This window comes from Notolepis coatsorum, assembly GCF_963971535.1.
Source record: "Notolepis coatsorum genome assembly, chromosome: 5".
Lineage (NCBI taxonomy): Eukaryota > Metazoa > Chordata > Actinopteri > Aulopiformes > Paralepididae > Notolepis > Notolepis coatsorum.
The window spans coordinates 97,242,592-97,269,262 of NC_140169.1; the positions used below are offsets into that span (position 1 = coordinate 97,242,592).

The 26,671-nt window shown below is 43.2% G+C and overlaps 1 protein-coding gene across 1 annotated transcript in view; it reads left to right on the forward strand.

Moving 5' to 3' along the window:
- LOC311228054 (solute carrier family 22 member 2-like) overlaps window positions 1–26,671 on the forward strand; it is a gene marked incomplete at its 5' end in the record, with an annotated part of 129,335 nt that overhangs the window by 97,027 nt on the left and 5,637 nt on the right. Inside the window, one exon of the mRNA XM_084313956.1 lies at window positions 26,306–26,418. Within this exon, the coding sequence (XP_084170082.1) occupies window positions 26,306–26,418 (113 nt within the window). The remainder of the gene's footprint in view (window positions 1–26,305; window positions 26,419–26,671) is intronic.

Sequence of the window (26,671 nt, forward strand, 5' to 3'; positions counted from 1 at the left end):
GAGACACAGAAAAAAAACCCTGTTGGGTTTCTGGCCTCCCTCTCAAACACCGCGCTCTCTCTTAAATACTCTAATTTCCACCAATAATAACAGTCTAATAATACGTTTTGGTCCAATCAGGTTGGTCTTCTGGGAGGCGGTCCCCAATCGATCTCCTGTGTGGGGGCTGGCTGCCCCCTCACCGATCTCCTCGTCGGGTGTTGTCCTTCAGTAAACAGAGGGGGGGTCTTCAGATGGCCCCCTCCTTTTGGGCTGTGGCGCCTTGATGAGTTAAGTTTTTAACACTAGAACCTTTTCTATATTTATGGTTTACACCAAGAGTGAACTGACACTCTATTACCTTCATAACCAGTTTGACATTCTGAATGATATTCAAATACCTTTTATCTAATATGGTTTAATTAATATGATCTTGTTTTATCATTCTGTAAGCACATTCTTCTTGTTAGCCAGTCTAGGCTGGTCTCTGCTGAAATCTTCTAACAAGAATACATCTTGTTTATAATGGAGTGAGTGACTGTTCCTTTTGTGGGTGTGACTTTCCAGTTCCTTTTGTTCTAGTTGAGTACATCTACTTGAGTGGGGGGTTTGGAATGTCTGTCTCTGTAACACCAATAATATCACCTTTTGCTGAGCCCTGAAAATCCATTCTGCTGTTAAAAAGGTACACCTCCTTTTGCATTATGGCCTTTTTTTTTTTTATATATATATTTTTGCACAAATATTTCCAATATTCAAAATACATCTTTCCACAGCATAATATGCAACATCCCAGATTCGTCTTTTTCTTTTTTGTAACAACATACAAAACATGTAAGAGACTCATACAAACACATTAATAACTGACATGGAAATTAAAAAAGCACTTACAAAAAAAAAACATTACTATACATTGTGCATATATATCCCTGATGCACATACGTTATATGTAGACCGATCTACCTGCAAGCAGGTATGTGCTGCATCTGATATCGGGATGCCATCTTTCTCCATATTGCACGTGAGAGGATGCGTCTCAGATATATGTAGGTGTGCGTGAGAGCATGTATGAATGTGTGTCTCAGATATGTGTATGTGGGTACGTGTATCACGTAAGTATGTGTGTATGTCTCAAACGTGTGTGTGTGTGCATCTCTCAGGTATGTGACTGTAATCCTACCTCTTGTGTGTGTCTCGTATCCATGTGTGTCTCTGCCCCCTGTGTGAGTGTGTATCTCAGGTATGTATATGCATGTGCGTCTCAGCTATGTATGTGTGTGTCCCCTATGTATGTGTATATCCCCTATATGTGTAAGTGAGAGCTTATGCCTTAACTATGTGTATAAGTACGTGTGTGTATGCCTGTTTCCTACAAGTAAGTATGTGCATGTATGTGTGCCTCTGGCATGTATATCTCAGCCTTGTGCATATGAGTGTGTGTAATTCTGTTATGTACACATACGAGTATGTGTGTCCTAGACATGCGTATGCGGCTAAATATGCGCATGTGAGAGTGTGATAGAGAAAGTGGCCATTCCATAGATACACCATCCGGACATACAATCTATGCATATACATACATAATACAATATAAAGTATAGGTACCATCAGGTCAGATCCCCTTTTTCACATTCATCCTTGATAACACTGTAACCCCACCTTAATCATTCGTCCCCAGACCGTTCAGTCAGGTGTAGAAAACTGTCCCATACCTCAGCAAAGATATCCTCTCTCCCTGCGACTCTATATGTCACCCTTTCATATGATGCTGTCCGGAACATTAGTTCCATCCATTCTTTAAAAGTAATATCAATGGGTGATTTCCAATGTCGTAATGCAATTCTACATCCTGATATCATGGCCATTCTATACCACATTCCCCGGTATTTAGGCAGTTTAATCCCTTTCGGTACTATACCCAACACACATGCCATTGGGGAGTTATTTACCTTCACATTCAGAACTTTACTTAGGAATATCACAATTTGATCCCACATTTTCCGGACTTTCTCACATTCGTATAACATATGTAGTAACGTGCCTGTCTCCTTCTCACATCTCCAGCAGATGTCACTGTCCCTTAATTTTTGTCTGGCCAGTTTACTAGGCGTCCAATAGCTTCTGTTTAAAACTTTGTAAAAGATAAGTTGTGATTGTGCCTCCCTAGAGAATTTACCCCATTTGGACACCAGCTTCTCCCATATTTCCTCAGTAATATCCTCACGTACATCGTTCTCCCAGCTCAACCTCAGACCCGCCAACTTGGGTGCATTGTGTTCTCTTATAACATCATATAATCTTGACGCACCGCCTTTCCTACGCCATCCTTTATAAAATATTTCTTGAATTGCAGTAATCGGGCCACATTTTGGCCCTCCCATTGATGACGATATACAATGTCTAATCTGTAGGAATTTATAGAAGTTTTTATTATCTATACCAAAGTCCTCTCTAATATCCTCAAAAGGTAATACCCCATCTTCCCCGGCTATATCACCTAGTACATGTATCCCCCTTTTAATCCAGTCGTCCCATATGACTGATTTCTTACCAATCTTTAATTTTTTATTATACCATATAGAGGCTCTTGTAGTTAGATATGGGCTATCACCAGTCAGCCTGTGCGACTGATTCCAAGTTTCCCTGGCAAATGCCATTAGAGGGTTCTTAAAAGGTATAGGTCTGTCTGATTGTGTCAGGAAGGATTTCAGAGATGAGGGATATACCATTTCCTCCTCCATCTTGACCCAAGCAGGTGCCTCCTCAGTCGAGTGATTCAATTTTGAGAGCTGGGAGAGTGAGAACGCATAGTGATACCAGTCTAGCTTAGGCAGGGATAAGCCGCCATTTTCCTTTGCTGAATACATTTTGGCCCGTCCAAATAGCTGCCTTTTGCCCCCCCACAAATATACATTAATGACTTTGTCATACTGTTTGAGTAACTGAGTCAGGAGAGTCAGCGGCAGCATATATAGGTGCATTATGGCTTTCTAATATTCACACATATTAGTTATGAAATACACAGTCAATGTTACCACACTCGCTATAAGTAGCCTACCCACCTGGGCTACTTTGCATATCAATAGCGCCGGTCGTCAGGTTTGTTAAATACGTTCTCAGATACATTCACACCTAACTTGTTGTGAATGATAAGTGTTACATTCCATTCGTAGAGGCAATTAGGCACCGTCTGTAGTCTGTGCTCAAGCGAGGGGACATTTATGCACATTCGCGGGAGCGCGCGCACGCGCCGGGAGCGCGCGTGCACGTGGCGCCATTAGGTGCGTGTGAAGTCACAATGGTCTATGTTCTGGTTCTGATGAGATCAGAACCGGCTTGATCCTACTCTGCGTTGTGAAATTGTGTCTCCTAAAAACCCTTGTACTTTCAAAAGACCAACTGGTCTTGTTCGACAGCAGCTAAGCAGGAGAAATGACGGAGAAGGTGTACCAGCATCTGTTTAATTCAAAGTTAACGGTGTAATCACAATGGTTCTGGTTCAATTACAATAAAGAACACTATAATATGCAAGGTACCGGAGCACTATGCCGCTCGTCCTACTAAGAAAGCAGATTAAAGAATGATAGTTGTTGAGTTGTTGATGTTCTTTGCTGTCTGGCTGACAAACAAAGAAAGTCTTTTCTCCCTCCAAAAGCTCTTTTCCGTTGGTTCTCCTCTGCCCGCGCCATCTGCTGTGTGAAAAGGTGGGTGTCGTCCTGTGTCGGTTTCCGTTTTTAGTGTCTCCCCACCTTCCCATTTTATCCATGAGCCAGAGACCCTGGGCGTGACGTCACCAAGTGACCTCACGCATAGGATTTCCACCCAATCGCGAGCCTTCACAGAGTATTTGAAAAAGAGGGGCCGTCCCCTGAGGCCCACCAGCTATTTCCTTTGTTTTCCAATCAAAGAATAAATATCGTCTAACTAACATAATACTTTGGTTGGTGAACCCAAGATATATATATTCGAATTGAGATTGATTTCATAAACACAGAGATATCATTTTTGAACAGTTTCTTGTGATGCTAAATGAGAATCACAGTAGTTTTATCATTTAAGCCCACTTCCAGTTTCCTAATCATATTCTTTTAACTTAAATCAATATCTATTTTATACAGTTATTATTCAGCACTTTTAGTATAATCCAATGTAGTTTTCAGAAGTGGCTTAGTTTCAAACTCTGTGATTCTTATTCATAAACATTGCATATTTTATATCATTAGATTCAAGATTATTCCCACAATATAACAGGACCATTTGTAGTTCATATTAAACTAATCTAAGTATAGAAACAGACATTTGAAAGTGTACTTTATGTTACTGAGAATAGTGACGCTTTTCTCCTCCCCTACATCTGTCTCAACATGTAATAATCAGACCAGATGGCCTGGCCTCGGGGCATGAGATAACGACTTCCTGTGATGTAGTCAGGCCACAGGACTAGTTTAACAGATAACACAGGATATCTGACTCCTGATCTTTTGTCTGCAGCTGCCAACAGTTGTATGCAAATCACCTCCTGTGGTGAGCCCCCGGTCTCTGTAAACACACACACTCTCTAAGCTTGTCACCCTAGTCAAATCAGGTTTAAACTATATTTGATTGGCAATCTTTCCACTTTGACTGTTTCTACAAGACTAGAACACATGATTTTGATTTGAACACCAGTTTCAGGCAAAATATGTCTATCTATGGTTACCAAATACTACTGCACGTGCAACCCCAGTTGATTTCAGGAACGCACGCCTGGTTACTATGCCCACACTCACCCACTGTAACCAGGATGCGCGCAAAACTTCACGCTGGACTGTGGAGTGTGTGTGTGGGCGAACGGTGCAACTGCGCACATACAATCACGGTTACATTAAACCCAGCGTTCGTGTGGACAGCCCCTTGGGCTTGTAGGCAGTTATGTTCCTGAGCTCTCTCCAGACAGAGGCAGTGTCATTGGCCGAGAGCTGGTTTTGGAGTGTTGTGGCTGAAGGTTGTTTAACACAGCAGGAGACGATATTTCCAATTGTAACAAGTAGGTAATTTATTTAAGAAAAGAAGTTCTTTTCAGCAAGAGCTATGGGTCAAGCAGAGGATCACCATAGCTTGAACAAAAAAAACACTCTCCCCCCAATCCCTTTGCCTGTCCCCTAAATCCCCTCTCAGTCCTGCCCCCCCATGACAGATATGATGACGTATCATATCATGTCAGATCTGACATGACGTACATTAAGATGATACGTAGATTTAACATCGGAGAGAGATAAGAACATTAAGAACATGAAGAGAGATAAACAAGATATGATGTCCACACACGATATGATGTAGAGAGTGAGATGTGTGTGTGTGTGTGTGTGTGTGTGTGTGTATGTGTGTGTGTGTCTGTGTGTGCGTGCGTCTGCGTACAGACGTATGTGTATTGTATGTGTGTATTGTGTGTGTCTGTGTACGTGTGTGTCCGTGTGTCTGTGTGAAAGAGAGAAAAGAACAAGATATGAAAGCATACAATGTACGAGATTACCAGCACACAACATGCCGTACTGAAATGTCCATCTGTTCCAAATTGTTTTAAGAACGTCAGCCAGACCGTCTTTCAGCACTGCTAGTTGACCTATATTAAACTAGTCCACCCCATACATTTTCCCCAACATTCCCCCATTTGGGGCTATCCCTAGTCCCACCCAAATCATATAACCAAGAAAATGTGAACGTCTAACTAAACGAGAAACCATATTTATATAATAAAAGTTTAAATGGCTGATCTAAACAAGAAACCTAGCCATATAATAAATTTTAAATGTCTAACTAAACAAGAAACCTTACTTCATTCACTGGACCCCTAACGGACCAACAAAGGCTGACTACCGTTCTCACAATAAACACAAAACCGCTCACAACAAGAGTAATAATAAAACATCAAAAAAAAAAAAAAAAAAAAAATTTATAATCCTAACCTGACAGACAAATCCCCCCAACCTCCACCGCTTACCAAATGAGCCACAGTTCCGGCCGGAAACCGCGACTCTCATCAGGGAAAGGAGAAGTTGACCGTCAGAACTAAACATAGAACATCCCTCCCAAAAAAAATGACATTGTCTCTTCCATAACATTGAGTCCCAGTGTCCATCGCTCAGCCCCCCTTCCATGCCCACGCCATAGTCTCCTCACCGTATTGCCAAAAGTCACATTTTGCCAATACAGCAACCACCACGCCACACCTCCAGTCCTCGTAGAAGCATGTCCCCATGCCTGGACGGGAGGCGCTGGTACCGACCTCACCACGTGTCCCCCCATCTTCGACGGGAGGTGCCCATCTTGCCCACTGCGTTAGCCCCCCCCTTTGTCCCTCCAGTCCCCAGAACCGATCCCCAGACCACTTCTTCTCAATGCTTCCTCAGGCTCAGAACCGACACTCTGCCGATGCCCCTTCCCATTCCGGTTTGACCAGGACCACAAGTAAAATAAACAAAAAATAATAAAAAAATAAAAAACAATGCAATGATTTTCAATGGTTGCAATCTCTATGCCGAAGGATCATTAGAAAATCAGACTAAAATTCCTAGTTAAAGGAATAAACCAACAAAACTGCACTCAGACCATCCCCCGTCACTCTTAAAGGAAAGAACCAACAAAAAGAAAATGTCCCTACCTCACCATACCCCTAATCCTCTATCCCCTCGTCTCCCTCTAAGGCAGCATAAAGCTGAGGATATGGCCCGATTTGTGGCTCAATCTCTTTCTGTCCCACCATCAGCATTTGGCTCGTTACGTGTGAAGTTACCAGCCTACCCAAGAGAGGCATACCACAACAGAAAAGGAGAACCAATATCAACCCTGCCACCCCAATGGATATCCCCGTCTGCATCACTATGCTTCCCCACTGTCCCAATCTTTCCAACACCCCACTCCCCCACCATTCTTCATTCCGGCCAGAATTCCCCCTCAACTCCTCCCTCAAATCCTTCAGCTTAGCCATGGCCTCGGAGAACTTTCCCCCTGGCCCCACATTCGTCGGAATGAATGTGCAGCAGTACTGTCCAAACATGGAACAGACTCCACCCTTCTCCGCCATTAACCAGTTCAGAGCCTGTCTATTCTGCCACGCCACCGTACTGGTCGCGTGCATCTGGTCCCCCATTGTATCCAACGCCTCCTCGGTGTAATTGAGATACCGCTGCTGATTGTAAAACAAATAGTTGATCCACCCGGTGTTCTTATTGACCGATATCCATGGCAGAATAGACTCAAACCCTGCCGCAATCTCATTCTTAGCCATGAACTCGGCTGGAATGCCCCTTGGCTGTCCTATGCTGTCCAGATACACCCTTGGGTCTGCCTTGTAGCTACGCTTCGTTCGAGAGATAGGAGACTCAGAAGGTCCTTCCGTCACTGATAATGGTAGGACCACCATTGGCATGATCGCCTGAACCCGGGCACATCTACCTGACCAATCTAAAGGAAGTGTATTCCTCAACCTCCTACCGCCGCAGAGCCAGTATTGGTCCGCCAGTGCCATATCCTGGACATGAAAAGGGCAAGCTACAGGCCGTGGGTTGGTATCCACTCCCTTTAACACGACCCCGTGTCCACACTTTCCTTCTTTCGTGCAGTTAGTCGTGATGCTCCAAATAGTAGTGCACCGCCCCTCTGCCACCTCCCCTACATCCCGGGTCCCCTCCTTTTGCAAGCACTCGAAATCCTTGGTCAGCCATAGTTTGACACCTCTGGGTATTGGCAACCCCGTCGCTACCCCCTGCACACGTACATCCAATTTCCTACAACGTTCCCGCATAGTGACATCCTTGAAATCCGTGACGTTTCCTGCCGCCTTAAAACGACTAGAGCCAAGAAACCCCAAACACTCTGCCTCGCACCAAGGGCGACTATTATGGGGCCCCTCCCATGCCTCTGCGTCCCTGTCACACTGAGCCCAACTGAACTTCGTGCCCTTCACCAGCAGCCTATCCGGACGTGCCTTGGAGCAGACATAACAATCCTCTATCTGATTCTGCGCGCTCGTGTACTGGACCCACTTAAACCACTCATTCCCTAAAGCCGCCCTATACATCGGGTCAGCCTCCGGGTCTTCCTCGTCATAGTCATAGTCGCCCCCATCTTGTTCCCCGGAAGGAAGCAAACCCCTCAACCTGGCCCAGAGTGAGCCCACTGAGTCCCTCAACGTTCCGGCTGTCCTCTGGAACATATCCTGTCCCCCCACCTCTTCCGACTCAGTGTCCTTGACCTCCCTTCTTCCCCTCACCCCTGTCCCCTGTGATTGGTTCGGGACAGGCTCAACTCTCCTATCTACCCCCACAACCCGATCCTCGTTAGTATAATGGTAAGTATCCCCGCCTGTAACGGGGGAATGGTCAAAATCAAAAACATGCCCTTGCGGTCCTACGGGAAACACCCCGTTTGGTTGTAGTCTTATCTTCTCCCCCCCTTCCTCGATGGAGGGAAGAGGGGGCGCCTGATTCTGAGCCTGGTCATGAAAGCCTGCTGGTACTTGAGCCTGAGCGGGACCCCGTGGGACTCCTACCCACTCAAACCCGTCATCCTCAAGGACGGGTCGACCGTGACGGTTCTTAATGACGTCGTTGTGCCCGGCCGACCGTCCGCACACTGCTGCCAACATCTGCGGGAGCATCAGCAGGCACTGCACCTTCCAGTTGCCGTCTCGGACCCTCCATGTCGGGTTCTGCATAACTGCGATCGATTGTATCCCCCAAGAGATCGCCGCTGGCCTTTACGCAGTGATTGAAGTGGAACCAGGTCGCTGATCCTTTGACTTGGACTGCCGTTCCAGTCGATCAGATCACCTCGCACGGGCCCTCCCTCCGGGGTGATGACCACTTTCTCTTGTGGACCTTTACGAAGACCAAGTCCCCAGGGATCAGTCTCGGTTTGGTGGCTTCCTTCTCCGCCTCCTTCACCCCCTTTCTCTCCTTTCTCTGCTCCTGTCGAAACACAGCTTCATGTATTTTAGTCACTTGCTGAAGATATTTTTTCAGATCTTGCTCAAAAATATCTAATGCCGGGCCCCTAGCCAGGTGTCTAAATGGCGGTGCTGGCATGCTGCGGCCTGTAAGCATTTCATGCGGTATTAGCTGTGTTTGGCGGTTTACGCTGCTTCAGAGCAAGTGGCAAAGCATCAATCCAGTTAAGCTTAGTTTGCATACAGATTTTCAACAGTTTGTTTTTAATGACCAGATTGGCCCTTTCCACCTTCCCCTGCGACCCGGGACTATAGACACAGGAAAGGCGCTGTCTTATACCTAATTTCTGCATCAGCCCTTTAACCACCTTGTCGATGAACTCGCGGCCATTATCGCTTTGTAATATCGTGGGAATTCCAAATCTCGGAATGACCTCGCGACACAGGAACTTGATCACTGTGTCCGCGTTCTTGTGTTTAGATGGAATGGCCTCAATCCAGCGACTAAAGCAGTCCTCTACTACCAGGAGGTATCGTTTGCCCTGCACTGGCGTTATCATGTCTGTATAGTCCATAATCAGATGTCTGAATGGTCCCTCAGGGAGGGGTGTGTAAGCCGCCACTGTCGGTACTCCTTTGCGCACATTGCCCTGTAAGCATGTTAAACACCTGGCTAGTGTAACGTCAATTTGTGCCTGAAGCTTTGGGGACCAAAATCCCATTTTCGTGATTCGTTTCAGGGTCTCTGCTCTTCCACAGTGATCAACACCATGAGCCTCAGGTATCACTAAGGACAGAAGATCGATGGAGGCGACTATCAAACCGTTATGACTCCTCCACAGACCATCTGCCCCCCTTACAGCCCCCCTCTCCGTCCACGACTGTTTCTCGGCCTGCGTGGCTGAGTCCTGAAGATCACTCAAATTATCCTCAGTTACCTCAGTCGTCAGTTCGGCCGCAAACATCAGAACAGCCGTGGACGGCACCGCAGCCGCCGCCTTCGCGGCCTCGTCCGCCGCGTTGTTTCCCGTCGTCACAAAGGACAGGTCTTTTCTGTGTGCCTGGCACTTTACGATAGCAATGCTTTTGGGCAACTTTACAGCCTGAATAAGCGCCACAACCTGCTTGTGGTGAAGGATCGGTGAGCCGTCCGATTTCTTAAAGCCTCTTGCCTTCCAAATGGCCGCGAATAGGTGGCATACGCCATGCGCATACGCAGAGTCTGTAAAGATGTTAACCGTGCGATCTTTAGCTATTATGCATGCTTCTGTTAGTGCTATTAGTTCTGCAAGCTGGGCCGAACATGGTTGCATGCATTGTCCGGCCTTTCTTGTTAGTGTTTCTCCGTTAGGTTTGCACTGTACGACGGCGTATCCTGACCTTAAATTTTCCCCCTCCCGATAGCAGGACCCATCCACAAAAAGTGAGAGTTCTGCTATCGCGAGCGGGTCGACTCCCAAATCAGGACGGAGTTTCACGAAAGCCTGTACCTCCACCTCACACTCATGCGGTTGACCCTCGCTCGGGAGTGGTACCAGATCCGCCGGGTTACTGCCGTGGCATGTTTTTATCGTAACGTCCGAGTACTGCAGGAGCCTCATGTAAGCCTGTTGCCGTTGGCTGGTCAGAACAAATTTGCCTCTTTCAATCAAGTTTGCCAATTTGTGATGTGTCCAAATGCAAATGTCATATCCCATTGTCATGGCCGTTGCCTTCTCATACATCAAATGTGCTGCGGCCAGGGCCTGATAACAAGGTGGCAGACCCTGCTCCACCGGCGAAAGAGCTCTAGAGTAATATGCTATCGGTTGTTTTTTCCCACTCCCCCCCTGTGTTTGAGTCAGGACAGCTGTCGCATGCTGTGCTCTATGTGAGACGAATAGGTGGAAACACTTCTCATAATCCGGCAGCGCCAGGGCAGGGGCCTGTAACAACAGACGCTTAATGTTTATGAACGCGTCCTCCCCCTCCTCGGTCCATGTCAAGGGAGCGCGAAGCTTGTCTGTACCCGCCTCTTTTATCATCATCCTCAACGGCGCTGTCGCTATCGTATAGTCCTCCACCCACTCAGAGCTGTACCCAGTCATCCCTAAAAACGTCATCATCTGTCGGACCGTCAATGGCCTAGGTGCCTTGGATACAGCTTCGAGTTGCGTGGGTGAGATGTTTTTTATGCCCTTTTGAATGACGCGAGACAAGTACTCAACTTTTGGCTGGCAGTACTGCAGTTTTGAGCGGGATGCCTTGTGGCCTCCCACGGCTAATCCACTCAAAACTTTGATGGAGTCCTCATGGCACTGCTGACGTGTATCCGAGCAGATTAGAATGTCATCTGCATACAGTAAAACCGTGCTGAGTAGTGTGTCGCACACTCCTTGCAAGTCTTCCTTGAGCGCCTTCGAGAAGTAATGCGGCGAGTGCGCGAACCCTTGTGGCAACCGGGTGTAAGAGTATTGTTTCCCCCTGTGGGTAAAAGCAAACAGATACTGAGACTCTTTTTCCAATGGAACACTGAAGAATGCCTGCGTGAGATCAATGACCGTATAGTACTGCGAGCTACTCGGGATGTTTGTCAGGAGGGTGTGTGGATTAGCGACTTCCGCCTCTGGTCCAGACACCACGTCGTTCACCGCCCTCAAATCGTGTACCAGTCTGTACCTAGCCCTGTCCGCCTTTAGCACTGGGTGGATAGGTGTATTACATCTGGATTTGAAAGGGACGAGCACTCCCCCCTTTAACAGTCCCTCAATCTGATGTGATATAGCTTCCTCCGACTCTGGCTTCATTGTATACTGTCTGATAAAGGGTGGTCTACAACCCTTCTTTAACCTGACCTTCACTGGCTGTGCCGACAATATTAGACCCACATCTGTGTCGTGTTTTGACCACAACCGTTCTGGGGTGCGCGCCAACATGTCCTGTTCCAGCAAAGCATCCGCCTCTGGAATAACGCAAGGGTCTCCTGGTAATCTGATTACTTGCGGTTTTGCCAAAACTGAAAAGGAAATCATTATTTTTATGAAACTCCCATCTGCGCTGTTCCAAATTAGCGGAGATTCCGTGGAGACCCACCTTTGAGTCTCGGATTCCTGTATCATTGAACCTAGATGTTCGGATTCGTAACCAGGATTTATTCTCAGAGTGATGTGTGGGGCGGCGTCTCTTAGTCTATGTTGTTCCCGTAGATACTTACTCGTGTTAACCCTCAACGCCGCGCCCTGTCTCCCTACAATTATCGTAGATGAGTTAATCTGCACCTGCTCGGGCTGTCCCCGCAACCATGCCTTGTTCCTAACTAGGTCACTATTCGTCAAATACTGTAGTGTGCAATGTGCCTCCATGTTTGTTTGTCTAGACTGGGGCAGTTGGGTTTTCAGAAATGGCTCCCAGGGGTCACAGACCCTTTGCAGCTCTGCATCTATGTTGCCCAGCCAGAACACAGTGGCCTCTTTCTCCCCCGTCCCTTGTAGCATCATTTGGTACACGTCTTGTTCAATTTGAATCCCCTCAGGCGTACATAGGATTTTACAGCCTAGTTTACACATTGCATCTCGTCCAAGAGATTGCGCGGGGTGCTGTCCGAAATTAATACAGGTATTGTTATGGTCTTGTTGTTATACGTCATAGAGATTGGATCTGATGTGGGTATTAATTGTGTTTTTCCCGAGAATCCGACCGTCCGAACATACTGTCCAGACTGGGGTAAGTGAGCGGCGTATTTTTGCTTTATGCAGGAAAAACCTGCTCCAGTGTCTGCCATCATCTCTGTTAATTTGCCCTCCACTAGGACCTGCAGAATAGGTTCTTGCTCAGCTCCCTTGGAAACCACAATCATTTGATTTCCCCCCGTCGCATTCTCTGGGCACCCCTAGTGATTACCCCCCTGGTTTCGGGGCCCTCCTGTCTCCCCCTGGTCGTGGGGCCCTTGTGACTCCCCCTGGCGCACGGGTCTTCCATACTCCGAGCCGGGACGGTATGGTTGCCTACATCTCATTTCCCTGTGTCCCTGCATGCCGCAGTTCCAACAGTGGAAACGGGGAAACTGTTGTTCGTTCCCCGGTCCCTGTGTAAACCGTGGGCCTGATTGCCCATTCCCTGCCTGCCGCCTGGACGCCTGGTTCTGTGAACTATAGCCATAACTTCTCACTACCTGAGGTGCAGGCGGGGGTCCCTGGTCCTGCATGGGTGGAGAGGTAGCGGATGACACCATTACTGCCTGCAACCTCCTTTGGGGCTGCAGTTGTTGCTGAGTTAACTTCCTTGCGTCATTTCTATCCTGATCCCTGACTTTCTGCTCCTGAGCCCTTTGCTTCTCCACACTATGTGTTACATGTGCACAGAACAAAGGATAAGTCATGTCCATTAACCCCACCACGTCTTCCAGTCTATTCTTAACCACCTCTGGAAGCCCTCTCATCACACTTTCTCTAAACATCGCTCTCTGCAACGGGTCAATTTCTGGGTTGTGTCCTAGCTCACCTCTCCACTCCTTCAGTATTTTGTTCACATAGCACATGTTCACCGGCAATTGCGTGACATAAGGTGGGGATGTTGGTTTCCCTATATCCGTCTCTCTCTGATTTAGCGCTAAAGCTTCCTGCCTGTATGCTCTCCCCTTCTGGGCGTAGAGCTTCATTACCCCCAACTCTTCTGTCCTCTTTTTCAACCTCTTTTTGCTGCTGTCGCCTGGCTTGTGGTTACGAATCATTACATTCATCTCTTCGCATATGTCGAGATCAAAAGTACCTCCGGAAGGCCATTTTGTGTCCCCGGCCTTTGTACGCCTCTGCCAACGGACACCAACCTTGAGAATTAGGTTCTTTATCAACGGGTTGGTGTCCAACAGTATGTCCTCTGCTGTATGCATCGTTGTTTAGTGTGTATATGTGTTTATTGTGTTGTGTGTGTGTGTGTGTGGTTGTACTTCAGCTACTACTACTCTACAACTACCTACTACTCTACAACTACCACTCCAGGAACAACAGTTAACCTAGATCTACTCTCTACAACTACCACTCCAGGAACAACAGTTAACCTAGATCTCCTACTCTACTCTCTACAACTACCACTCCAGGAACAACAGTTAACCTAGATCTCCTACTCTACTCCTACTCTACTCCTACTCTACTCTCTACAACTACCACTCCAGGAACAACAGTTAACCTAGATCTCCTACTCTACTCTCTACAACTACCACTCCAGGAACAACAGTTAACCTAGATCTCCTACTCTACTCTCTACAACTACCACTCCAGGAACAACAGTTAACCTAGATCTCCTACTCTACTCCTACTCTACTCCTACTCTACTCTCTACAACTACCACTCCAGGAACAACAGTTAACCTAGATCTCCTACTCTACTCTCTACAACTACCACTCCAGGAACAACAGTTAACCTAGATCTCCTACTCTACTCTCTACAACTACCACTCCAGGAACAACAGTTAACCTAGATCTCCTACTCTACTCTCTACAACTACCACTCCAGGAACAACAGTTAACCTAGATCTCCTACTCTACTCTCTACAACTACCACTCCAGGAACAACAGTTAACCTAGATCTCCTACTCTACTCTCTACAACTACCACTCCAGGAACAACAGTTAACCTAGATCTACTACTACAACGCTACTACAACTCGGTGTGTGTGTATGTGTGTGACTGTGTGTGTGTGTGTGTGTGTGTGTGTGTGTGTATGTCGGTGTGTGTGTCTGTGTGTGTGTGTGTGTATGTGTGTATGTCGGTGTGTGTGTGTGTTTGTGTGTGATTGTGTGTGTGTGTGTGTGTGTGACTGTGTGTGTGTGACTGTGTGTATGTGCGTCACAACCCGCTGTCTACCGGGACACAGGAATGTGTGTGTGTTTGTGTGTGTGTCAGTGTGTGTGTGTCTGTGTGTGTGTGTGTGTGTGTCTTTGCTGTGTGTGTGTGTGTGTGTGACTGTGTGTGTGTGTGTGTGTGTGTGACTGTGTGTGTGCGTACTGTGTGTGTGTGCGTCACAACCCGCTGTCTACCGGGACACAGGAATGTGTGTCTGCGTGTGTGTGTCGGTGTGTGTGTGTCTGTGTGTGTGTGTGTGTGTGTGTGTGTGTGTGTGTGTCTGTGTGTGTGTGTGTGTGTGTGACTGTGTGTGTGTGTGTGTGTCTGTGTGTAGTGACTGTGTGTGTGTGTGTCTGTGTGTGTGTCGGTGTCACAACCCGCTGTCTACCGGGACACAGGAATGTGTGTGTGTGTGTGTGTGTGTCTGTGTGTGTGTGTGTGTGTGACTGTGTGTGTGTGCGTGTGTGTGACTGTGTGTGTATGTGTGTGTGTGTGTGTGTGTGTGTCTACCACCAGGGGTCAGAGAGAGAGAGAGAGAGAGAGAGAGAGAGAGAGAGAGAGAGAGAGAGAGAGAGAGAGAGAGAGAGAGAGAGAGAGAGAGAAGAGAGAGAGAGAGAAGAGAGAGAGAGAGAGAGAGAGAGAGAGAGAGAGAGAGAGAGAGAGAGAGAGAGAGAGAGAGAGAGAGAGAGAGAGAGAGAGAGAGAGGAGAGAGAGAGAGAGAGAGAGAGAGAGAGAGAGAGAGAGAGAGAGAGGAGAGAGAGGAGAGAGAGAGAGAGAGAGAGAGAGATGGCTGTGAATGAATTGAAGGAGAAGGGAAGAAGGGCCTTTTTTATGCCATCAAAAGGAAAATTCCAATTGACATCCCAATTAGGACCTGGCTCAAAATTCTAAATTCCGTAAATAAATCCAATAATATTATATGGCAGTGAAGTGTGGGGGTCCATTAACTAACCAAGATTTCCCAAAATGGGAAAAACACCCATTAGAAGTACTGCTTGCAGAATTGTGCAAAAACCTACTTAATGGTCCCACAAGACACACTGCCAATAATGCATGCAGGGCAGAACTCGGCCATACCCCCTAATCATTCAAATTCAAAAGCGAGCCATAAAATTTTACACACACCTCCAATCAAGTGACCCCCACTCCTACCACTACAAAGCCCTTCAGAGCCAATAGATGAACCCAGATAAGAGTCCCCTCTGCCAGCTAAGTCAGAAATCTCTGCCCACAAATGCCTCAGGACAGATACCAAAAAATCTGGCCCAACCAAATAACCTCAAAACAAAAAGAAAAACTATATAGAATATTGGAACAAATCAACCAAATCTCAAAGTAAATTAGAATTCTATTTGACCCTAAACAGAGGAGTACACGGTGGCAGAATACCTGACCACTGTGAATGATATAAAATTAAGAAAGACATTGACACGGTACAGACTGAGTGGACATAGTCTAGCCATAGAAACAGGGCCGTCACAGGCAGAACTGGCTGCCCAGAGAGGGCCAGGCTGTGTTCACTTTGTCATCAGGGGGGATGTTTGAGACAGAACCTCACTTCCTACTATACTGTGAGAAATACAAGGATCTAAGAGAAGTTTTTCTTTTATAAAATAAATAAAAATTGATCCACAGTTTATCCATCTCCCTGATAATCAAAAGCTGTTATATATATGTGGGGAGAAAAGTCAGTGTACAGTATTAGCTGCAAAATATGTAGATGGTTGTCATACAATAAGAGAACAAGCCTGTAAATACACGTATCTGGGTGGCTACATCTGTAAAATGGACTACCCGATTGAATGATTATTTTGTAATTTAATATGTTTCTGTTGATTGTTTTACTTATTGCTAATATTTATGGTATGTTTTATTGCTTAATAATATATATGTTATTGTTTGTATATTGGACTTGATTTTGGCAATAAGTATGTTGATAATTTCATGCCAATAAAAACCTATTTGAATTGAATTGAATTGAATTGAGAGAGAGAGAGAGAGAGAGAGAGGAGAGAGAGAGAGAGAGAGAGAGAAGAGAGAGAGAGAGAGAGAGAAGAGAGAGAGAGAGAGAGAGGAGAGAGAGAGAGAGAGAGCTATCTCTCTTGGCAGAACGCCCAGACCTGGGAGCTGGCTTTCCGCCCCAGAATGAGCTATCTTCAGCAGTTTTTGTTTTGAAAATTTGAGAGTCTTATCTACAGAGGACAGAAAGGCACAGTTATGTGAAAGGGGTCGGGAGAGGTTTGAAGAGGTTTGAAGAGGTTTGAAGAGATGGAAGAAAAATTTTGACCAGAGGTCGAAAACATGCAATTAAAATTGATTAGTGGGCGCACTTTATGGCTTGTTAAAAGAGGAATCGCCCCAGTGTAAAACACCTCACCAGTCGTGTTCGTTTTAGCCGTCCATCCAGACCTCGTCAACACAGTCAGCTCAACTTTTCCCTCCTGCAGAAACTCTGACGGATATTTATAATAACAAGCCCAACGCTTACCTTTTTGTCGACAACCGGCAGAATTTCTACGGGAGAGGTCCGGAGCTGGCCGTGTGAGGGGGCCCGGCAGGGCGGTCTACAGGTCAAGGGTCACCAAATGTTGTGGCTGAAGGTTGTTTAACACAGCAGGAGACGATATTTCCAATTGTAACAAGTAGGTAATTTATTTAAGAAAAGAAGTTCTTAACAGCAAGAGCTATGGGTCGAGCAGAGGATCACCATAGCTTGAACAAAAAAAACACTCTCCCCCCAATCCCTTTGCCTGTCCCCTAAATCCCCTCTCAGTCCTGCCCCCCCATGACAGATATGATGACGTATCATATCATGTCAGATCTGACATGACGTACATTAAGATGATACGTAGATTTAACATCGGAGAGAGATAAGAACATTAAGAACATGAAGAGAGATAAACAAGATATGATGTCCACACACGATATGATGTAGAGAGTGAGATGTGTGTGTGTGTGTGTGTGTGTGTGTGTGTGTGTGTGTATGTGTGTGTGTGTCTGTGTGTGCGTGCGTCTGCGTACAGACGTATGTGTATTGTATGTGTGTATTGTGTGTGTCTGTGTACGTGTGTGTCCGTGTGTCTGTGTGAAAGAGAGAAAAGAACAAGATATGAAAGCATACAATGTACGAGATTACCAGCACACAACATGCCGTACTGAAATGTCCATCTGTTCCAAATTGTTTTAAGAACGTCAGCCAGACCGTCTTTCAGCACTGCTAGTTGACCTATATTAAACTAGTCCACCCCATACATTTTCCCCAACAGGAGCTTGGAGATTATGATATAAGATGGCGCCACGGACAGTCGCCTCTGTGTTTTGGTGCATGTTGCTTTGTTTGTTTTTGTTGGTAAATGTAGTTGTAACTGAGGGGTACAATTCCCTGACTGTATTAATCAAGTATTGGTATCATTAAACCACTACCGTCTTATGTACATTATACTGGCCATACCGTACACGAGTATATGATGAGAACACTTCCCCACAATGAATCGGTTCTACACAAAGTTGTCTTTAAGTATTTATTAGCAGCAAGAATACATAATATACTTTACTCTAGATGCGCTTATAAGGCAAAGGAATGTGCGTAGGCAAATCAATAATGAATGTCCATTCTCTGGTTACGCATGAGATAAGAATACAACTTGAATATTAGGAATTATATCTAGGGGATACTGGTAGGGGGGTTCCTACCGGTTGTAAGCCAGCAGGGGGAGCAAATGTTCGAATGCAAAGCCTGGTTCCACGGGGACTCAATAAGCTCCCGCTCGGGGAGGCGGCACTACTCCCTGGATCAGCGGACGAAAGGCAGCCGCTGTAATCCCAGTAGGCGTGCAGCACAGGTGGAAGCCGGTCAGCCTCTCCAATAGAGACGGGCTCGAATGATGGTCCTCACGGTAGATCCCACAGCAGTGGGTGTAGACGATTCTTCTCCGCTCTAACAGCCTGGTCCAAAGCAATAATAATAATCCAGTCGGAAAGGGGGTCTGCATTCACCGGTGTAGATCCTCCGGTGCGCGGTGGTTCACATTAACTAAGTTGAACTGGACGTTATTCAACCAAGCGCTGATACTTTACTATCCTATTCGCACGCGGCTATAAGTGCTCTATTTAGACACACAATTGCTCACTTCACTTGGTCTTTGACTCGTGATGAAGGCTTACTAGTAAGGAGCGAACGATACGTTGAACAAACGTATTAGGATAAAACAAGACTCTATCTTGGGGCAATACGGGCCCACTTCACCGCACGTTGCATAGTGGGTGAGAACTCGAACTGAACTGCGGACTGAACTACTTCTGTATTCACCTGCGCCATATTTATATGTTGGGGGAACAAACTAGTACCAGCCTTATTCCTGTCTCGTAGTCCTGGGCAGAACCGGGCATGTTGAGACAAGCCTTGACGGTAGCTTTGAACTCGACTCTGGGGTAAGACACTGGCGCTGGTGGAACGCTATCCAATAAGAGAACGAAATATTATGGTCTGTAGGCTACTAGGTTAAAGGGATATTCCGTGTATATGTACAAAGAATACACAAGGGATATCAAACGATATACAAATATTATGCAATATATATCAATCAATAAATACATATATTAGGTTTAATCTGACCCTTTGTAACAGTAGTGTTAGGCCAAGATATTAGGAACTCTTTCACCAGAGATGAGCTTCTGAACATTAGGACTACATGCCCTAGGCCTAGAGGATTTATTTCTGACGTTTATTGCCTCATCCGAGGATTTATTGGACATTCTGGACAATGGTGCACTCACATTTATGCACACAGTACAGTATTGCTGGCCACACCTCAGGCTCTGCCAAGAGAGGTCTGTAGAAAATCATAGTATAATAACTCACTATATAGTTATATATATATTATGTGGTGGGAGTGGTGGAGGAAATGTCTAATGTCTTTGTGGTGTTTGTGGTGTTTTTTATTTTTACTCTGTATTTTGTATTCTGTATTTATTATTTATAATTGTCTTGTCATTATTAGTGTGGGTGACCTGGCGAAGCCAGGTTGCCACCCACACTATACATATCCATACTCTTTTTATTATTATTCTTTATTCCACCGATTTTGCCAACACACTCGTGCCAGAGCGTTCGCGCCCCATACACGTGAAAGGTATCAAAACGACCGGCTTGCTCCAACTCGAGTTGCTATTCGAACTCGTAAAGTTTCACCGCACCGTCTGGCTACGAATCGACTTTAAACGGTAAAATTTCGGTCCCATTGGGAATGCATTGCATTTTAGAGTGTAGCAGCTGAAATAATCTTTTTCCCCCTACCTTGGGTGAATTGCGAGTGTGATCTCAATTTTGGACGTAGAAATAAAACAAACACATCAAAACGATGACACGGCTGTCAACCCGCTCACAAAAGAAAAATAAATGGAATTGGACATTTCTATCTCAACTGACGACCATTTGTTTGAAGGTTCTCCTCCCCATTGACCGCCATGCAATCGCACTCTAGAAATCACATTTTTCACACTATTTTTTAGCCTTCTGTTCCGATCGCCGAAGGAGTGCCACAATATCGCACGAATGTCACAATATCGCGCACAACCCTTCGCCTACTCGTTGTAGTGCTCATGTGCGCGTCACAACGCTTCATCTCTTATAGTTTTCTTTTAATCAATGTGACAATGCAGTCATGCATCTGCCTCCATAAAATGCATTGGATAGAAAATATGCAAGTCATAGTGATTGCTTCACCTGTGTGGCTCATGGCTCACTCATGATTGGTTCAGCTGTGTGGCTCGTGGCTGAGCTGCCAATGACATCATCCACTTAACCCATCATTGGCCATCACTGTGTTGCAGTACTGAATTGCTGACAGCGCCCTCTGTCTTGTGGGTTGTGTCATTGTACTCAGTAGGGATATCCTCTTTCATTTTTCATTGGTCCATGTTGACCACCTTTCATTGGTCGATGTTGACCACTCCCCCTGTTGACCACCTTTCATTGGTCGATGTTGACTACTCCCCCGATCCTTAGACCACGCCCCCTTAGGCCACACCCCCTCAGTGTAACTCTTGAACCGTTTGTCGTAGAGACTTGGGGATTGTGCCATTGGTCGATGTTGACCACCTTTCATTGGTCGATGTTGACCACTCCCCTGATCCTTAGACCACGCCCCCTTAGGCCACACCCCCTCAGTGTATCTCTTGAACCGTTTGTCGTAGAGACTTGCGGATTGTGCCATTGTACTCGGTGTAATAGTGTAATAGTGTGTAATAGTGTAATAGTGTGTAATAGTGTAATAGTGTAATAGTGTGTAATAGTGTAATAGTGTGTAATAGTGTGTAATAGTGTAATATTGTGTAATAGTGTAATAGTGTAATAGTGTGTAATAGTGTGTAATAGTGTCTAATAGTGTAATATTGTGTAATAGTGTAATAGTGTAATAGTGTGTAATAGTGTAATAGTGTAATAGTGTAATAGTGTGTAATAGTGTAATAGTGTGTAATAGTGTAATAGTGTGTAAAAGTGTAATAGTGTGTAATAGTGTAATAGTGTGTAATAGTGTAATAGTGTGTAATAGTGTGTAATAGTGTAATAGTGTAATAGTGTGTAATAGTGTAATAGTGTGTAATAGTGTAATAGTGTGTAATAGTGTGTAATAGTGTAATAGTGTGTAATAGTGTAATAGTGTAATAGTGTGTAATAGTGTAATAGTGTAATAGTGTAATAGTGTGTAATAGTGTAATAGTGTGTAATAGTGTAATAGTGTGTAAAAGTGTAATAGTGTGTAATAGTGTAATAGTGTGTAATAGTGTAATAGTGTGTAATAGTGTGTAATAGTGTAATAGTGTAATAGTGTGTAATAGTGTGTAATAGTGTAATAGTGTGTAATAGTGTGTAATAGTGTAATAGTGTGTAATAGTGTAATAGTGTAATTAGTGTGTAATAGTGTAATAGTGTAATAGTGTAATAGTGTGTAATAGTGTAATAGTGTGTAATAGTGTAATAGTGTAATAGTGTGTAATAGTGTAATAGTGTGTAATAGTGTGTAATAGTGTAATAGTGTAATAGTGTAATAGTGTGCAATAGTGTAATAGTGTAATAGTGTGTAATAGTGTAATAGTGTAATAGTGTGTAATAGTGTGTAATACGTGTAATAGTGTGTAATAGTGTAATAGTGTAATAGTGCAATAGTGTGTAATAGTGTAATAGTGTGTAATAGTGTAATAGTGTTATAGTGTGTAATAGTGTAATAGTGTAATAGTGTGTAATAGTGTAATAGTGTAATAGTGTGTAATAGTGTAATAGTGTAATAGTGTGTAATAGTGTAATAGTGTGTAATAGTGTAATAGTGTGTAATAGTGTAATAGTGTGTAATAGTGTGTAATAGTGTAATAGTGTGTAATAGTGTAATAGTGTAATAGTGTAATAGTGTGTAATAGTGTAATAGTGTGTAATAGTGTAATAGTGTGTAATAGTGTAATAGTGTGTAATAGTGTAATAGTGTAATAGTGTGTAATAGTGTAATAGTGTGTAATAGTGTTATAGTGTGTAATAGTGTAATAGTGTGTAATAGTGTAATAGTGTAATAGTGCAATAGTGTGTAATAGTGTAATAGTGTGTAATAGTGTGTAATAGTGTAATAGTGTAATAGTGTGTAATAGTGTAATAGTGTGTATAGTGTAATAGTGTAATAGTGTGTAATAGTGTAATAGTGTAATAGTGTGTAATAGTGTAATAGTGTAATAGTGTGTAATAGTGTAATAGTGTAATAGTGTGTAATAGTGTAATAGTGTGTAATAGTGTGTAATAGTGTAATAGTGTAATAGTGTAATAGTGTGCAATAGTGTAATAGTGTGTAATAGTGTAATAGTGTGTAATAGTGTAATAGTGTGTAATAGTGTAATAGTGTGTAATAGTGTAATAGTGTAATAGTGCAATAGTGTGTAATAGTGTAATAGTGTGTAATAGTGTTATAGTGTGTAATAGTGTAATAGTGTAATAGTGTAATAGTGTGTAATAGTGTAATAGTGTAATAGTGTGTAATAGTGTAATAGTGTGTAATAGTGTAATAGTGTAATAGTGTGTAATAGTGTAATAGTGTAATAGTGTGTAATAGTGTAATAGTGTGTAATAGTGTAATAGTGTAATAGTGTGTAATAGTGTGTAATAGTGTAATAGTGTGTAATAGTGTAATAGTGTAATAGTGTGTAATAGTGTAATAGTGTGTAATAGTGTAATAGTGTAATAGTGTGTAATAGTGTAATAGTGTGTAATAGTGTAATAGTGTAATAGTGTGTAATAGTGTAATAGTGTAATAGTGTTATAGTGTGTAATAGTGTAATAGTGTAATAGTGTAATAGTGTGTAATAGTGTAATAGTGTAATAGTGTGTAATAGTGTAATAGTGTGTAATAGTGTAATAGTGTTATAGTGTGTAATAGTGTAATAGTGTAATAGTGTAATAGTGTGTAATAGTGTAATAGTGTGTAATAGTGTAATAGTGTAATAGTGCAATAGTGTGTAATAGTGTAATAGTGTGTAATAGTGTAATAGTGTTATAGTGTGTAATAGTGTAATAGTGTAATAGTGTGTAATAGTGTAATAGTGTAATAGTGTGTAATAGTGTAATAGTGTAATAGTGTGTAATAGTGTGTAATAGTGTGTAATAGTGTGTAATAGTGTGTAATAGTGTAATAGTGTGTAATAGTGTGTAATAGTGTAATAGTGTAATAGTGTGTAATAGTGTGTAATAGTGTAATAGTGTGTAATAGTGTAATAGTGTGTAATAGTGTGTAATAGTGTAATAGTGTAATAGTGTGTAATAGTGTAATAGTGTGTAATAGTGTGTAATAGTGTAATAGTGTAATAGTGTGTAATAGTGTAATAGTGTGTAATAGTGTAATAGTGTTATAGTGTGTAATAGTGTAATAGTGTGTAATAGTGTAATTGTGTAATAGTGTGTAATAGTGTAATAGTGTAATAGTGTGTAATAGTGTAATAGTGTGTAATAGTGTAATAGTGTGTAATAGTGTAATAGTGTGTAATAGTGTGTAATAGTGTAATAATGTGTAATAGTGTGTAATAGTGTAATAGTGTGTAATAGTGCAATAGTGTGTAATAGTGTAATAGTGTGTAATAGTGTGTAATAGTGTAATAGTGTGTAATAGTGTAATAGTGTGTAATAGTGTGTAATAGTGTGTAATAGTGTAATAGTGTGTAATAGTGTAATAGTGTGTAATAGTGTAATAGTGTGTAATAGTGTGTAATAGTGTGTAATAGTGTAATAGTGTTGCGGGTTGTGTCATTGCACTCAGTAGGGATATCCTCTTTGATTGGTCTATGTTGACCACTCCCCCGATCCTTAGGCCGCGCCCCCTTTTTGTATCCTTTGAACCGTTTGTCATAGAGACTCGCGAGAGACCCTCTCCCCCGTTGGCCGGCGGTGCACAGGCGTCACCCACACTTTCACAATTTCCCCCGCGCGGAATTGTCTAGTTATGATTATTATTGTTGAAGTACTGTCCTGTGATGTCCTGTGTATTATTGTTGTCACTGTATTATGTTGTGTTCTGTTTAATTGAAAATTGGAAATAAATAATATTTTATAAAAAAAAGAAAATGATATATCAAGAGGGACCTCTTTTGCCTAGAAGTCACTGCTTGACAGCATTACGGATTCTACCTTTAAGTGAGTGCAGCATTCTATTAGAATTATTGGAACATTAATTGTCTGTGGTGTAATTAATAGGGCTGTCAGTTTATCGCGTTAATTAGATTAATTAATTACACAGCAAATTATCGCGTTATGAAAATTAACTCAAAATTAATTACAATTTATTTTCTTTTTTTTCTTTTAAAATTTTTTTTTATCATTCATTCCATAAGTATGTAGAATACACATTTACAGATTTTTTTTTAATATGGTCCATTTGCATGTTCTTGGTATCTGATTCTAGGGACATCTATGAATCTCAGGGAATGTATTCCCAGTGTCAGAAATACTGTGGGCTAGATCCACAAAGAATGGATTGCACGGTGCAAGTTGCACCCTTACTTACAATTCATTATGTGTACCCATTCTGCAATCTGTTAATAACATTTTCATTCAATCAATCAATCTGCGTGGTGATTGATTGAATGAAGATTTTATTTTGAGTAAATTGTAATGAACCAAATGAGAATATCAATAATTTTTTTTTATCTTTGACTGTGAATAACACCACGCTCAAATTGACCAGACCTGAAAAATCTAAGCAAATTAATAGATGGAACATGATTAAACAGAAGATTTTGTAGATACAGTACTGAATTCTGCCATCCGGACACATGCAATTTGAAATATGATTATAGAATATAGAATATCAGGCATAAAATGGTTATGCGATTAAAATTAATTAATTACAAATCCTGTAATTAATTAGATTAATTTTTTTAATCGCCTGACAGCACTAGTAATTAATTAAACATGTCTGTCTCTGGTGTAATTACCTCATTCAGCGCCATACCCAAGAATTCTCGGGTTATATCGCCAGCGGTTGAGCGCCATAACCGAGATTTTTCTGGTTTTGCTCCTTTGATCTTTTTTCTCTGATCCCTGTTCTAAACCATCATCCGGATCATTCCATGAGTCCCTGGCTCGTTTGCTACGTTGGAATTGCAATGCCGATCAAATCTCACAAATCGAATCTCACGAATCTCACAAAAGGTGGCAGTATCGCCTACCTTTTGAACTCAGAATGAAATGGGTCAGGAGAGGCAATAAATGAACCGGACTATCGAGACTGAGGGGGGAGGAGCTCTTCCAAAGAAATCGCTAGCAGATCTGCTCGCCTCAAAACCTATAGTGTCCCGTAAACACGTGTAATTACATATAAACGAGTAATCGCGATCGCCGATGGGATCATTGGAATTATTCTTTTTGGATTACCTTCTGGCTAAGGTAAGGACCCCCTATGTCTATTTTACCGAACCTGAAACATAACAAACAAACATCTGTAACGATCACAGTTTTGTGTTTTACCGGATGTAAAACATGCTCGACAAACACAATCACAGTTTTGAGTTAAAATTACCCCACCCCCCCTTGATGATTTTGTGAATGCACATATGTACATGGTATATACCTTTTGATTTGGGAGTATTTTGGGTTTCAGGGGATCAACCAGAACGGTTTGGGCTTATTGCATATAACACGTTTTATCTCGCGATCTATGGGAAAAGACTGGATTATCTTGGAAATGGACGATGTTTAGCGTGTCATAAACTACAAACTACAGTGTGTAGAAACAAACTCTTTTTTTACATGTTGGACTAGAAATAGTGTCTGTCAAATGAGCCACACTATTGTCTCCCTAGCTATAATATAGAATATACAATAGTGTCCGCAAAGATCGTGAAATATCGCAAAAATGGTCATGAAAAGCTGGCGCTAGACAGTGAAGGATGGGGGAAGCTTATGGCGCTCAATGTATTGTCTGTCTCTGGTGTAATTAATGAAACATGGCTGTCTCTGGTGTAATTAATGAAACATGTCTGTCTCTGGTGTAATTAATGAAACATGTCTGTCTCTGGTGTAATTAATTAAACATGTCTGTCTCTGGACACAGGAACTTGGGCGTGTCGGTGTGTTCTACTCTGTGTGACGTTGGGGGCATCGTGGCTCCCTTCCTGCTCTACAGACTGTCTGTTATCTGGATGGAGCTGCCTCTCATTATCTTTGGTAGGTTACAGAGTTGGTTCACTTTGTCCTTCTGCCACCTCAGAAACATTGCCAAACTCCATTCCACAGCTTTAAAGGTGCAGCATTTTTTATCAGTTAATTTTAATCAGTAATCATCAAGTCCAGAGATGTACCCTTCCTGCTGAATTGTTTGTAAGTCGCTTTGGATAAAAGCCTCAGCTAAATGACTAAATGTAAATGTAAATGTAAAAGGATTGCCCCCCAAAAATATTGATGAATGAATTTTTCATTT